The sequence below is a fragment of the Anabas testudineus genome, chromosome 4 (genome assembly GCF_900324465.2).
Source record: "Anabas testudineus chromosome 4, fAnaTes1.2, whole genome shotgun sequence".
In the NCBI taxonomy this organism is placed as follows: domain Eukaryota; kingdom Metazoa; phylum Chordata; class Actinopteri; order Anabantiformes; family Anabantidae; genus Anabas; species Anabas testudineus.
In genome coordinates this window covers 21,944,693-21,959,860 of record NC_046613.1, presented here as the reverse complement: position 1 = coordinate 21,959,860, position 15,168 = coordinate 21,944,693, and the positions used below count along the sequence as shown (strand labels likewise).

The 15,168-nt window shown below is 40.5% G+C and overlaps 2 protein-coding genes across 3 annotated transcripts; both read left to right on the top strand.

The window, feature by feature from the left end:
• The first annotated feature begins 735 nt into the window (after positions 1 to 735).
• On the top strand, positions 736 to 8,842 carry depdc1a (DEP domain containing 1a). 2 transcript variants are annotated; one of them, XM_026346354.2, is made up of 12 exons: positions 871 to 918; positions 1,693 to 1,958; positions 2,066 to 2,210; positions 2,397 to 2,527; positions 2,712 to 2,842; positions 3,084 to 3,131; positions 3,360 to 3,497; positions 3,916 to 4,917; positions 5,763 to 5,935; positions 6,053 to 6,229; positions 6,760 to 6,966; positions 7,334 to 8,842. In XM_026346354.2, the coding sequence occupies exons 1-12, from the start codon at positions 871 to 873 to the stop codon at positions 7,469 to 7,471; spliced, it is 2,604 nt and encodes an 867-aa protein (XP_026202139.1). In that variant the 3' UTR covers positions 7,472 to 8,842. The 2 variants fall into 2 exon arrangements, with proteins under 2 accessions (XP_026202140.1, XP_026202139.1); XM_026346355.2 differs by lacking the exon at positions 3,916 to 4,917 and having other exon boundaries at positions 736 to 918.
• A 757-nt stretch (positions 8,843 to 9,599) lies between these two features.
• On the top strand, positions 9,600 to 14,339 carry LOC113152601 (retinal Mueller cells isomerohydrolase-like). Its single transcript, XM_026345951.1, has 14 exons — positions 9,600 to 9,722; positions 10,131 to 10,213; positions 10,551 to 10,701; positions 10,829 to 10,936; positions 11,145 to 11,286; positions 11,422 to 11,569; positions 11,907 to 11,979; positions 12,082 to 12,214; positions 12,675 to 12,817; positions 12,909 to 13,038; positions 13,277 to 13,391; positions 13,549 to 13,643; positions 13,738 to 13,849; positions 14,008 to 14,339. Exons 1-14 carry the CDS (start codon positions 9,712 to 9,714, stop codon positions 14,151 to 14,153), a joined length of 1,590 nt encoding a protein of 529 aa, XP_026201736.1. The 5' UTR covers positions 9,600 to 9,711; the 3' UTR covers positions 14,154 to 14,339.
• The last annotated feature ends 829 nt before the right edge of the window (positions 14,340 to 15,168 follow it).

Genomic DNA, 15,168 nt, shown 5'->3' with positions numbered 1-15,168 from the left:
CCCAGGGTCTATCCCTTTGAAATACCTCCACTGTCTTTTGTCTGACTCCACCATACTATTCTTGCCTGTGAAGATATGCTAATGTAAATTCAATGTGTGTATTTGGTGAGTACAATAGAGCTGACTCCCCAGCTGCATTTCCTTTACTGTAAATTGGAGCACACAGCTGCTCTGAAGAAAACATCACAGAGGCAAATTAGATCTTCTGGTAGCACACTCACTGTTATATTAACATTTGAGCTGGTACAATTGGCACTTGATATATGCATAATATGGATATTTGTAGACCCAGGAGCACTTCTTTACCTCTGGAGTTTTACACAGTCTCACAGTTTATAATGTATTGTGGTCCTATTTTTAAGAAGATAAGTAGTTTATCTGTCCAATAAATTTGTGTAGGAGAGCCTGGTAGTAAGATTATACAGCACTAGTGTGCTGTGTTGCCTTACATGATTATAAAACTTACAAGACTCACGATGTAAAATAACCAAGGGGGAGATAATAAGTATTCATTATTATTATACGGTGCAGGTGTATCAAAGTGCATGATACTGTTGTGCATTGTAGTACATTTAAATTAAGTTTTATCGGTTAATAACAATAAAGAGTCACTTTCTTCTGCCCTCAGGTTGTTTTGATCCTCCACCCTCTTCCGGCCCCGGCTGGTCATGTGACCCCGGCGTCGACCAATCCCGAGCCGAGACGAGGCGGCTCGTAATTTTGAACAGACGGCGAAGAAGCAGCTGAATGGAGCCGTTCAGAAGCTGCTGGCTAAACATCCACAAGTTCTTCCTCGAGTAATGGCTGTTTGGACTTCTTGTCGTTTCGGATGAAGGGAAATATTTCAGTGCAGCTTTTCCTGTAATAAATATGAGTTCGCATGTCATCACCCCTGGACCGTACCGAGCCACAAAGCTGGTGAGTTAACGTTAACTGATCTTTAGCTAGCACTAGTTAGCTAGAGGTGGCTAACAGCTAGCTAGACTAATTCATGTGGAAAAGTATGTTCAGAGGCAATATTTCTATTATACATTATGTTTGGCTGTTTTCTATATGTGTAGTGTTGTTCAGGACAACCTCACAGTAATAAATAAAATAAACGACTGTGCTTTCTTGAGCTAGCACCCCATTTTATTACTCCTGTTTACAGTAACGTAGCTAGCTACTTAATTAACGTAACTAATCCCGATTATAGAGTCTAAAGACCAGACACATGTCAGCCTGAATTAAATGTTATATTTTTATATTTATTTGTGTATTTAGATAAATATAAATCATTTTAATCTTTTAGTCTGATTTATTTTTTCCAAGTTAAAGGTTCAGAAAACACAAGTATATCCAAATAACAATTGTATTAAATAGTAAAGCAACTGAATCTGGCATTTAAAAATCTTTAAACAGCAAGAAATGGCGTGATCCACAGAAATCATGTTTTTCATATATCATTGTAAACTGAATTTTTTTATGTAGTCTGGGCTTTGATGAAACAAGATAAAACATTTGAAGACATCAGCTTCAAGCAGCACATGTTTATATTGTATATTGTGATGTTTCATTGATGGAAAAAATATTCTACATTATTAGTCTGTTATTGTTGTTATATTTAGTTGCATTCTAAAAACCAGCAGCAACATATGGTCATCTTGCCGGACAGATTAGTCTGTACTAAACTCTGTCTTTGTCCTTTTACAGTGGAATGAAGTCACTCGGCTCTTTCGGGCTGGGATGCCGCTCAGGAAACACAGACAAAACTTCAGGCACCACTCCTCCTGCTTCATGGCCTCTGCAGCTGTGGATTGGCTGCATCAGCTGCTCCAGAGCAACATCAACTTTGGACCTGATGTCACCAGACAGCAGACAGTGCAGCTCCTGAAGAAGTTTCTGAAGAACCACGTTATTGAAGATGTGAAGGGTCGCTGGGGAACAGAGGATCTGGAGGACAATAACATGTTGTACAGGTCAATAGATAATTGAGAGATTCACTTTTTAAATTTATGTAGAAATATATTGAAAAATGTTTAAACATTGATGCTGAGTGTGAAGACCATGACCCTCTATTTTCCAGATTCCCATCCACTTCTCCTCTGAAGCCCATTCCCTGTCCAGCTCCAGCTTTGGGCCCTAGCTCCATGAAGAAAAGACCTTCACTGAGGGACAAGGAGGGTTTCTTCAAGTTTAAGAGTATCAAAAAGCATGAGAAGGAAATGCTGGTGAGTTAGATTGGTATATTCATTTGTGTACACCGTAACTATACAGATTTAACTATACAGAACACTACTCAATACAAAACGTAGTTAGGTTCTTTCAAGTCAAACAGTACAAAAGATACAGTGCAGTCTAAATGCGAGAAAGACGCATTATGTGATGGTGGTTTATGTTCTTTATGTTCCTGCCAGGAAAATGTCGATCCTGCACTCCAGACACAGGGAGAGGGAGAGAATCAACCAGCAGGAGAGCAGCAGGTACAGAGACGAGAGCTGACAGTGGAGGATGAGCATGACATCTGGAGGGACATCACGCTGACACAGTAAAACACACATATTGAACCTTTTGATAATAGTTTATTTTTTGTTTTATATACATTGACTGTATGGCCTGTGCAAGAGAACAAAGAACAAATCGGTTGTTTAGGGTACAAGCAAAGACAGAAGTCCAGAAAGTGGATGAAGATTTTGTTTCCCAGTAATTAATGCTTGTGTGTTGTGTTTCAGCCTGCAGAGGATCCTGGGTATCACATCTCTTGATGCAGTTTTAGATCAACGTTATGTAAACCCACAGAACATCATCCATAATATGACCAAAGTCAACAAGCATGGAGTGGTCACACTCGATGACAAGACCAGTATGTGTATTACCACATTATCAACAAAAAATCTTGACATCACGAGCAAGCACAAAAATCATTATAGTGATATTGGTGGTTCTCTTCATGTATTGTTTCCTGTTCCCTTAAAAAGAAATGTAATCCACAAAATATCAACAGACACCATAATACATAAACTATTTGTATGTATTGCTGCTTGCAAATAGTACACTATACTGTAACTTTTAATATTCTAACCTGCCAATTCTTTTTTTTTTAGATGACCTTCCACATTGGGTTTTGTCTGCAATGAAGAGCCTGGCTAACTGTGAGTAGCAGCAAGCTACTGGGGCACCTCAGTTCTTCATGAACAATTAAAAGAATTGACCACTGAAAATATCAAATTCAGCATTTTGTTTTGTTTATTGGACTGATCACAACTGCACAAATTTGCAGCAGACATATTTGAACTATATTTAAGTTAATAAATGTAATTTAAGAAGTCTAACTTTTCAAATATCCTTATAGTCTGCAGTAACCTGCTGTATATTTTCAGGGCCAAAGTATGACAGCGCACAACCATCTTATCCTGGCTTTGAGAGAGATGTCTTCAAAACAGTGTCTGATTACTTCTACAGCCTTCCACAGCCTTTACTCACATACGAACTGTATGAACTATTTATCAACATCCTGGGTAGGTGGACTTGTTACTTAAAAAACAGCTAACTGAATTTAGCTGTAGAAAGAAAATGATGCTTAAACACTGAGAGAATGTGTTTCGGTCTTTTTTTTCTCGATCTTGTTGCTCAGACCTGATGTTCTGTTTCTGCCAAGTGATTGTCTGCTATAACCTCTTAACAGTACCTTTTGACCCCTAACAGAGGTTTTGGTTGTTGTCACTTGTGGAGTCCTAACAATGATAAGAGCAGCAATACTGTATTTGTTGGTGGATGCTTGTTATGTGTTGTCTGTGACCAGCTGATGGTTTTTTATGTACAGGAAAGGTTTGAACTAACTTAATTCTTTCCCTCCCCTTTGCTGTCTGCTTGCACTGACGCTCTGCTTGCGATGCTTTGCCCTCCCTTTCTCTCTCTTTCTGCATCCGCTCTCAGTGTTTTGTGGATATGTTACAGCGTCCACTTCGCACCAGCGTGGAAAACGCAAGAAGCCTGATCTCCCCTCAGTACCCCCTCCAGCAAAGACTTCATTTCGCTCCACAGAGTGTCTCCTTCTGTCACTGATCAGACAGGGGACATGTGATGAGACAGAGTCACCAATGAGAGAAGTGCTTGGTGGAAAACTTCAGTCACGACTAGCAGCACTGAAAGCAGGTGGTGCTAGTGACAGCCAGTTAGGAGGTAGCTGCTCAAACCTGAGTACAGTTATTTCCACAAAACCTCAAACCAGGAGTTGCTCACTGGAAACCATCCTTGATGACTCTGCGCCTCTCACACGGCAACAGCTGTTTCTGTCCAGTGACAGCCTAGTATCTGGTGCATATAGCAACATGAGCAAGGACAGCCCCTCCATCACAACACCACCCAGTAGTTCTGACATCACATCTGTATCCAGAGCTACTCCTATTACTTCACAGAATGTTTCAGCAGGTACAATCAGAAAAAGGCTGTCTGTAGTTCCTATGGTTGGACTGTCAGGCTCTCAGAGGTTGCGTCCTCGCAGCGTAGGCAGCTGTCTGGACATTGTCATAGAAACCAGAGAGGAAGATGTCAACGAGACTGCGTGGCAGGGACGAGCAGCCAGTTGCCTCAATGTGAACGCACCTGCACCTGCAGACCAGCATTTCTCCTCTTCAGCTTCACATCCTCTTTCGTTGCTGTCCTGCCACCCCCCCTCTACTTCCTATCATTCTGTCTCCACCTTCTCTTCATCTGCTGTAGCCAAAGCACAAGGGTCTCATGCTGCTACAGGACCTGCTGGGCCTAGACCCGCATGCAGTACCTCTAATCTTACGACACTCCATGCACCTGCTGTTGTCCGGCGCTGCCTCAGCTCACTGGATCTATCCAAGCCGTCTCGACATGTTTCATTGTTCAAACCGCCTGTCTGTGTGCCCACCAGCAACTCCCAGCCCCCCCAATCCAAACCTGAGCACAGTAAGACCTTCTCCCCTCTACCTGTGTGTCTGCTTGTTTGTGCATGTGTAATGAAACTAATCCCATCTAACATCTAACCACTACTAGTGTACATGTGCTGTTGAATTCAGAAGAGTGATCCTGATGAAGACTGATAAAAAATATTTCACTCGTTTGATGTACAAGTAAATGCATTCAGCTAAAATAAGATCTTAATAATGGGCCACAGGTAAATACCACCATGTAAATTCAGTAATATATGCCATGCAGCCCTATAAAGCTGTGGCTGTATTAGTGATAGAAGAAATAAAATCTACTTTTATGGCTATGATAAATGGTCTGCTCAAAGAACCTGAGGACTTAAAGGTACAGTTCTTGCATCATTTAACAAACTGAGACAGGACTCTGGTCACAAGATGTTACCATAGTGCTTTAACCCAGGTAGCCCTGAGCCACCACCGTGTGCAGTGAATTGTGATCCATTCATGAAACATGACCAAGCTGTGGTGCTGCTCAGTACTGGAGTGTAGATTTAGACGTGAAGACGTCCTGGAAATACGCATGCAGGACCTTGATGTGTATTACGCAGTCCTGGATTATGAAGTTGGAAACGGAGCTAATAGAATAATACTCTATATAAAATGATGTTTATTCATTTTCCATGACTCATCTTTCACCGTAGTGTCAGTTTATTAATCTTGTCATTCATCCATCCACTCATCCATCATTTGTCTTATCTAGTCAGTGTGATGCTGCAGTGATGGATGAATGTGGTCATGAGTTATCTACTGCTGTTTGTTTCTGTGCTGACATCAGTACAGGAATCACCTGCCTCTGTGATCATTCCTATATGACTGTGTATATAGGTCTTCTCCAGCCTCACTGTGAGCGGGTAGCTATTGAGGCACTGCAGCTTTGCACCCTCCTCCTGCCCCCTGCCTGCCGCAGGAAGTTACAGCTCCTCATGAGGATGATGTCGCGCATCAGCCAGAACGTGGACATGCCTCGCCTCCACCCCGCTATCGGTACTCGAACACTGGTGAGAAGCAAACCTGTTGTAACAAACATCCTTTTAGAACTAACAAGCAATATTAATCTGGATCTACTTTATTGCTAACGTCTTTCCGATGCTTGTTTCCTGTGATCCTTGTTTCAGATGGTTCACACTTTTTCCGGTTGTGTTCTGGGTAGTGCCGAGGAGTGTGATTTGGACGAGCTGTTAGCTACCAGACTGGTGTCATTTCTAATGGACCACCAACAAAGCATCCTCTCAGTCCCAGAGTACCTGCGCAGTGCTATCAGTGACCACATACAGTACCTGCGCATGGTACAGGTAAATCATCCACAAACAAATTACATACATTAACCAACAATATAATACAATAGAAGGTGGTATGAAAGGCCAAATAGATTTATACTTAAAGTAGAATTTACATTTATTTATTTAACACTACAAACGTTATGGTATTTTCATGGCAGTGTCAGAACCTGGACCCGGTCTATTGACCATTATCACAACAGTGTTGGCAACTGTGGCAGTCTCAGCTAACACTTTACCATTTCGGTCAAGCTGGAAACAGAAGTTTACTTTGCTTTTGATTGTTGAAATGCTGTCAGGTAATAGTTACCAGTAGAAACTAACAAAACATATTAGTGTTTCTAGCTTGATGACAGTGTCTTGAATAAATTGAAATCATGATGAGAAAATTTTACAAGGTTGTAAAATTTACAGGAAACAGCAGACGAATATAGAGTAGCTGAATAATTCAATTAGCCATCAGTGTGTAGTTTGAGTGTCATCTGAATCAAATGTCTAAGACAAGTTCTGTTTTGTTTTTGTTTTTTTAAACTTTTCCAATCCAGGTCCCAATCGACGGTGTTTCTAATGTTGATGCCAGCAATGCAGTTTGCCTTCCAATGCCGATGTATGCATTCTGCCGTCAGATCAGTGGAGCTGAGTTTGAGCAACAAAAAGTGGAGTCCTCTCAGAAAGCCATGGAGGAGTTACTGGAGATCCTGCTGACAGACCAAAACATAAGTGAGAAGGACAGGCGCAAGAGACTGAAGCAGGTATCCTCACCTTATCCAACCTCATAGCTTGTTTGTTTTCCTTTTGGTTGAACGTGTGTCAGCTGCGTCACCTACATCACCCAGGTTTTCACCATTAGTATTCTATAATAATTTTCAATATTGATTTTATTGTCTACTGTCTGATACATGTTTGCTTCTGTTGTAACCAGGTATCTGTCTCCACAGGTTTTATAGCAGGGTCATATTTTTGTTTAGTTTGTTTTCATACGTGCTTGAACTTACATGAAGTTTTTTGTTTTACTAACAGATGATCAGTTGGACAGTTCACGAGAACCCCTGTGGACTATTTTATTTCAGACACAGCCGAATAACTTTTGAGTCACTGATGAGTTTGTGTTTGCTTTAGTTTCAGAAACAGTACCCAGACATCTACAGTCGTCGGTTCCCCTCCGCAGACAAGGATAACAAGACCGACAATAAGCCGAAGATTAAACCTGCTCTCCTCAGCATCAAGAAGACCAAAGTTTTCAGCATCAGGAACTAAACCGTCACCATTGTAGAAGCCAACATCTTTACTTCCTGTTCTTCTGCACAGACACTGCACTCCTAAGAGGACATTTGAAAACCTCTTCACTCTTTGCAACCTTTTTATCTCTTGTTACATTGGAAACATTTTTATTCCTGTTATGTCTCATCTGTGTGTTATCGATGGTTCATGCAGGGCGGGAGACTTCTACAGTGGTTAATGTGTTGGTGTGTTTGTGTGTATATTTGTGATGTGTGTTGACAGCTGAGTACGATGAAGTTAGATGGAAAGAATCCGCTCCTTAGAGCAGTTTACATTATTTAGTGTTCAAATTTAAGAGACAGGAGTTTTTATGAAGCAGTTCTTTGTCTGTGTGTCTGTGTGTCTGTGTTCATTTAACCATTTCCTTGTCACCTTCCTCCTCTAATTCTAGCTGATACTGACCTGCAGTGTGTGTGTTGGTGCATGTTGGGAGTAAAATATGCAATTCTGTGATCATTGGTCCAAAATGGGAATATTTAGGTTATAGATTAATTTATATGAATGGTGACATTGGGATCAGTGCTACATATGACTTTGCTTTGATTGTTGTTTTAGTTGTTTTGTGTTGTTTTCTCAGCAGTTTAGATCATAGATTATCACGTTGTTTTAAAGTCAGTTGATCCTTTTGTGACCTTTTGTCCTTTGCTTTAACACTGATGTGTGTCTGTTGCTTCTGTTGTTTAAGCATCTTCTGTGGTTTTAGGTTTTCCATGATAAATATTTGAGATTTTCCGTGTATGACCGATTTGGAAAAACCTCTCCCTCTGTTTCTTCTTGTTTGTGTCTCATGTTGGACACATTTCTGCTTCGTCTCCTGTAGAGAGAGATATTTTGCACTGTGTTTTGTGAATGGCCACCAAGCTAATGTCAATCAGCAGAAGGCTTAATTTATACATATGAAACTCCCTGAAGAAGCTTTTCCTAGACATCTGTCATATATTCTGGTTGCTGCAGCATTTCTGAAGTCATGTGACTTCTCTTCTTGGCATCTGTCACATTAATTGTTTAAATCTCTTTTAAACGAACTCTAGTGTCATTTGCTACTTTCAGTGATCGATGCCAAGAGGTCGTTGGTACGCTGAGGTGCCATAAAGAATCCATATGATGTCAAGTGTCTGAGGAAACAAAGTTCACTCATAATGTCAGGTCCTTTTTTATCTTATCTTTGGTAATATGAAGTTTTAGTTGTTCCTGATGTGTTTGTCTATACCTCAGATCACACCAGCAGTGTTTTCGAGACTTGTACAGAGGAGCGGACTGTATGCCGACACAGTTCCTCTCCCATTGTTTACTATGCAAATTCCTGGGAAATAAACCTGTTAAGTTGTTTTATTTATATGACTTTTTTACCTGTTTCTGTTTGACATTGTTTGCACACACACACTAATCAGCCACAACAGTAACCTGCCCATTCTTGGGCCACTTTTGGTTTGTACTGATCACTGCACACCTGGAACAACGCAACCCCTGCTGTTTTCAAGATGCTCTGTCCCGTTCATTTATCCATCACAGTATAAAGTCATTCACATCCTTACACTGTTTTTAAAAATCATATTTCACCAGTCATTCTACCTTTGTGTAAGTTTAGATTGGCACTTTAATCCTTCTATAAAGCATTCAGTCACATGATCAAAAAGGGAGTTACAAAAGGACAAAAAGACTTCCTCCCTCTCTCTCTCCTCTGTTGCTGTGTCTCCCTCCAGAATTAACCAGTTTAATAGTTTGTTTTTAATGAGGTTGTCTGGAACTAATTAGACAGGATTCTTTTTGCATTAATACTGTTCTTACACCAACACGCTGCTGCAGGCTTCAGGCTGACTATATCAGTTCGAGTCACATTATTTGTAGCTGTGTGAGTGTTTGTGTTCCCAGGTTGACAAAGAGTTTGTTCTGGGGCCTGGAGAACATTCTGCATGGAGCCGAGGGCCAGATAGCTGAAAAGGGGTGAGACAAAGATGGCTTGTTCAGTCCAGCGAAGGATGAAGAGTAGAGGTGGTAGAAAAGAAGGAGCAAAGGGGTAGCAAAAGGCATTAAAGGATAGCAGAGAAGAAGGGAGATGGAAAAGGGGAGGGCAGAATGAAAGAAAGATGTGGCTGAGGGAGAGGAGGAGCCCAGTTTCCATTGCTCACCAGAGGAATTCTGTGGTTTAAATGCTTCCCAGAGTCTCTTTGGTGAAGAACTTGTGTGTACAGAGCGTGTACAAAACATAAAGCAGCATGGTGAGTCGGTGAGTAAAATGTTCCCGTTCTCTTCTCGCTCATATTTGAGGATCGACGATTATTTTAGTGCCTCACGTTTAGAGTTTCTCAAGGATGCAGCTTTCTGTCTCAGTGGTTTCATTATGAGTCAGCTATGGAGATTTGACATTGGGCAAAGTTGGGAGGGGAAAAACAAACGAACACAATTTGACAACATTATACATTATAATGATGTCCACACTCAGAAAGGACACCTTGGTTAAATAACTTTCATTTGCAGTCCTCAGATTTATAGTGGGTAGTAGTTTTTAATGATAATGTAAAAATAAAGTTTCTAATCCCAACTGATCATTTAGAAAGTTGTTTGCATTTTATATTTTATCAGCTTTCATAACTTTCCTACTGCTTATTTGTCCATGATTTTTTATTCCTCTCAGTGTGGAGCATCCTGCTGCAGGCTACAGGAAGATCTTTGAGTCAGTGGAGGAACTGACAGAACCGATACCTGCTAAGATCACAGGTCAGAAAGTCTGTATGTTTCCTGGCATTTTTCCATATACCGTAAAATAACATTTACACAACTACGCCACAGGTGCTTTCTTATACTTAATTTTCTTGTTAACAGTTTAACAGGTGGAACCACAATACTTCACACAATACTCTAATGTTGCTTGTACAACAATCTACAAGTTAAATTCCTGTTTAGGCCACTAATGATGACTCACTACTTAGCTTAGTGCGTACTGCAGATTTGGTTCTGGGGAAAAGGGGGACCTTGCTTCAAATATCCTGCAACTAATTTACATATTATACAGTATATTGTACATTTATGTTGTTATGCATGTTCTTGTGTGCAGGTGTTGTACCATCATGGCTGGGCGGCAGTCTACTCAGGATGGGTCCGGGTCTTTTCGAGGTGGGAGATGAGCCTTTCCACCACATGTTTGATGGACTAGCTCTCGTGCACAAGTTCGACTTGAAGAATGGTCAGGTTACATACTACAGAAAGTAAGAACAAGACTTTTATTGTTATGCTCTTGTTTCCAGTTCATTCTAGCAAACAGATCTTATAAGAAATATAACAAATGTAGGTAGAAAGGATGCTGCTTGTGGAATAACAGTTCTCTGTTTGCAGGTTCATCAGGTCCGATTCATATGTTCGTGCCATGACGGAGAACAGAGTGGTCATCACTGAGTTTGGAACAGCCGCCTATCCGGACCCCTGCAAAAACATCTTCTCCAGGTAACCAAATCTTTAGTCAGATAAAATAGAACTTAGATTATATGAATGTGTTAAATGGCAGCAGTAGGGAGCTTTTAGAGAAATACATGCTGAGATGTGTCTAGTAAATTTCTGCAAAATTAAATTTCTGTTTTTTGGCCACCCACCATAAAGACTGGATCCCCGTGCCCTGGGTTTTGACTGTCAGCACTATTCTTTGTCCGTTTAGATTCTTTACTTACTTCAGAGGTGCTGAAGTGACTGATAACTGCTTGGTGAACATCTATCCGATTGGTGAAGACTTCTATGCTGTCACAGAAACGAATTACATCACTAAGGTTGATCCTGATTCGCTGGAGACTCTAAAGAAGGTGAGAGCTGATTGGTTCATCACGCTGCTGTTGGCCGTGCAGTTACAGGATTTATCTAATGTATGTATGTATGTATGTAAAGTCTTTTTAACCTCCAGCATCAGTTGCTGTTTTGTTTGTGTTACTTTATCTTAGGTGGACCTGTGTAAGTACCTCTCAGTGAACGGGCTGACTGCCCACCCCCACACTGACACTGATGGTACCATCTATAATATCGGAAACTGTTTTGGCAAAAACATGAGTCTGGCTTATAACATTGTCAAGATCCCACCTGCTCATAAAGGTGAGTTTGATCAGCTGACTGATTAGTGACTTAGATTGTTTGATTTAACATTATTACCTCACAATGTTAAGATGGAGTTTATTTTAATACGGTATTAATATACGCACATGCAGTTTTAGCCTTGAGTTAGTAAGGCTACATAGAGAAAAAAGGAAGACAGACTAGTCTGTGTCAGTGTCCAAGGCCTGAAATGACTCACAGGGGGGGTCACAAAGAAAAACATAGAGATGAGAACAGAGAAACAAAACTAGCACAGTGCTTAAAGTACTGTAAACAGAATGAAAAGATAGCTGCCACACTGACTGACTGTTTCTCTGTGTGTTTCTGGACTATGCAGATCCCATAGAGAAATCACAGGTTGTGGTTCAGCTACCCAGCAGTGAGAGGCTGAAACCCTCCTACATACACAGGTACTGACTTATGTAAAGGTTAAACCTAGTCCCATCAAACCAGTTCTCGTTTCTGTGATTCTCAGCCAATAATTAAAAAGCGTGTTCTTCCTCTGTCTGTAGTTTTGGTATGACAGACAACTATTTCGTGTTTGTGGAGCAGCCGGTAAAGATCAACCTGCTCAAATTCCTGACGTTGTGGAATATCAGAGGAGCTACATACATGGACTGCTTCGAATCCAACGACAGCATGGGGGTAAGCAGGAGCGGGGTCAACGATGGCACAGGTCCCCTCTTCAAATCCGATTGTCCCCCCAACAGTTCCACCCTAAACACAGTCAGTGGTTGATTAAGAATTGACTAGTCTGAGGTCAATCAAACAAAAAACTGATGCAAAGACACAAATTTACCACAAAACGATGCAAAATGACCACAAAGACAATGAAAATAAACCTAAAGAGACAGAAAACCACCACTAAATGACAATGACAACTAATAGAAAATACAAAACCCAGCGACAAGACACTCAAACAACTCCAAAAAAACAAATGCAGGTTAACTACTGATACCTGAAGGCAACAAAGCAATGCAGTACGGCCACAAAATGTAAAATGAAACAGATGGATGCAAAATGACCACAATACAACTACACAACTAATACAAAGAGACACAAAAATGACTGTGTGTGTGTGTGTGTGTGTGTGTGTGTGTTGAAGACATTGTTCCACTTGACCACTAAAGATCCAGCAGGTTACTTGAGCAGCCACAAGTTCAGGACGTCCGCGTTCAACCTCTTCCACCACATTAATGCCTACGAAGACGAGGGATACGTCATCGTCGACCTTTGCACGTGGAAAGGGTGAGTGTGGATCTGAGTGTGTGTGTGTGTGTGTGTGTGTGTGTGTGAGTGTTTGTTACAGAGTCCTGCTGACCTCCTTGTGTCTCTGCAGCCATGACTTTGTGTATAACTACCTGTATTTGGCCAACCTGAAGGGGGAGTGGGAGGAGGTGAAGAGGGCAGCGCTGAGAGCTCCTCAGCCTGAGGTCAGACGATATGTACTGCCGCTGGATATACACCGGGTGAGTGCCCCACACACACACACACACACACACTGGACATTATTAATAACACTACTATTGTAATGACGTGTTTACTGTTGTATAGTATTCTTATTATTATTAACTTTTATTTTGAAATTGTGTTTGAGGTTTTTCACTGGAGTCATAAACAAAAAATAATTCGATCAGGAGTGAGCCGTGTTGCTTTTCTGTAATCTGAATTGTTGATTGTTATTGAGTCTTCTCAACAACTCTTCAGGAGGATCAGGGGAAGAATCTGGTATCTCTGTCCTACACTACAGCAACTGCCGTTCTTCATAGTGACGGCACCATCTGGCTCGAACCCGAAGTCCTCTTTTCTGGACCGAGACAGGGTAACACACACACAACTTAACTACAACTTAAATGTTTAATTTGGGAACAAACGTTTGAAATGGAGACAGGGAACATGCACATTTTAGGACGTCTTCAGTAGACGTCTTATCTTGTCTTTGTGTAATACGTTTCTTGATGTCTCTTCCTCCCACTCAGCATTTGAGTTTCCACAGATTAACTACTCTCAGTATCGTGGGAAGAAGTATTCCTTTGCCTACGGACTTGGACTCACCCACTTCATCCCTGACAGGGTACAAGTCCTTTATCACTTATAGGTGGAGACAATGGACAAAGGTCATATACAAACGAGGCACATTTGTGATTTGTCATGTTGACTTGCTGTAGATAGTCAAGCTGAACGTTCAGACCAAAGAGACCTGGGTGTGGCAGGAGGAGGAGTGTTACCCATCAGAACCATTGTTTGTACCGACACCTGGAGCCACAGAGGAGGACGATGGTAAGATACAAACACACAGTCACACAAAGTAAAATACAAGTAAAAACTCCACTTAGGAACAGTACTTGAGTAAATGTACTAAGTTACTTTGCACAGACGTTGCGATATCCTACAAAAAGATCTACGGAGTGCACCTTTAAACCTAAATTGTGTTGCAGGCGTGCTGCTGAGTGTCGTGGTGAAGCCGGGTGCAGAGAGACCCAGCTTCCTGCTGATTCTGGATGCCATGAAACTGACAGAGCTGGCCAGGGCGGATGTCAACACCATCATCCCTGTGACCCTCCATGGCACGTACAAACCGTGACTCTGAACTTCACCCTAACCTGACATAGTATAAAATACACCTGTCATCTTCATTGTTGTATTCCTACTAGTGTTTTTTCTGCCAAAGCGGTAGAAGAACTACTTGATCTGACCCAGGTGGAAACCAACAATGACTCTATCAGTGAGTTTACTCACATACATATTCACAGCAAAAAGTAATAATAATAATAATAATAATAATCAGAATAAAGGCTTTTGAGACATTATGTTTCATTGCTCTGCCGAAGGTTTTCGTCTTTAAGAGCATCTTAACGCTTGTCTGCTTGCAGCTCTAAGCTTCTTCTTTCATCTCTGCAAAAATATGTACAATTACATAATTTCTGTTTATGAATAGGTTCATTACCCTTCACTAATATGTGCATTTGTGGTTAATGTGATTCTTTTTTGATATTAAAAGTGCTTCATCAGCTCTTTGAAAAACTGTTTAATACACCCTATTATTATATATTATTAGCATGATTGTAATAGTATAATAGTACACAAATTAACTACATCACTAAAATAAATAATTCTAAAATATTTTGCAATAATTACAGTATTGTTGGATTGATTGTGTATGGATAACTCACATAATGTAGGATAATAAGCATTTTATTATAAGCTTTTATTTGGCTTTTTTCTAAAACACATTCATATAAAACAAAGATTTACTGCAGTGAAATATTTTTATTTATTAAAATATCAAATCCATACAATTAAATACAAACTAAAGATTATTGCAACAGGTGGTGTGAGGTATATGAACCTTCTTTACTACAAATGAAACCAAATTACAAGGTGTTAATAAATTACAATGACCATTTTACATGTCATTTGTCACGTTACAGGTCATCACAGACCTAACCTGTAAAGTCAGTGTTGCCCGTTCTGTGTTGGTAACAATTTGAGTGAGTCAGTCAAAAAGGTTCTGGTATCTCTCAAAACTTGTAATTATCTTGTAGCTATCTAACTACTTTCTAAAACTAGGAAAGTAGCTCACTGAAAATCCATAAATC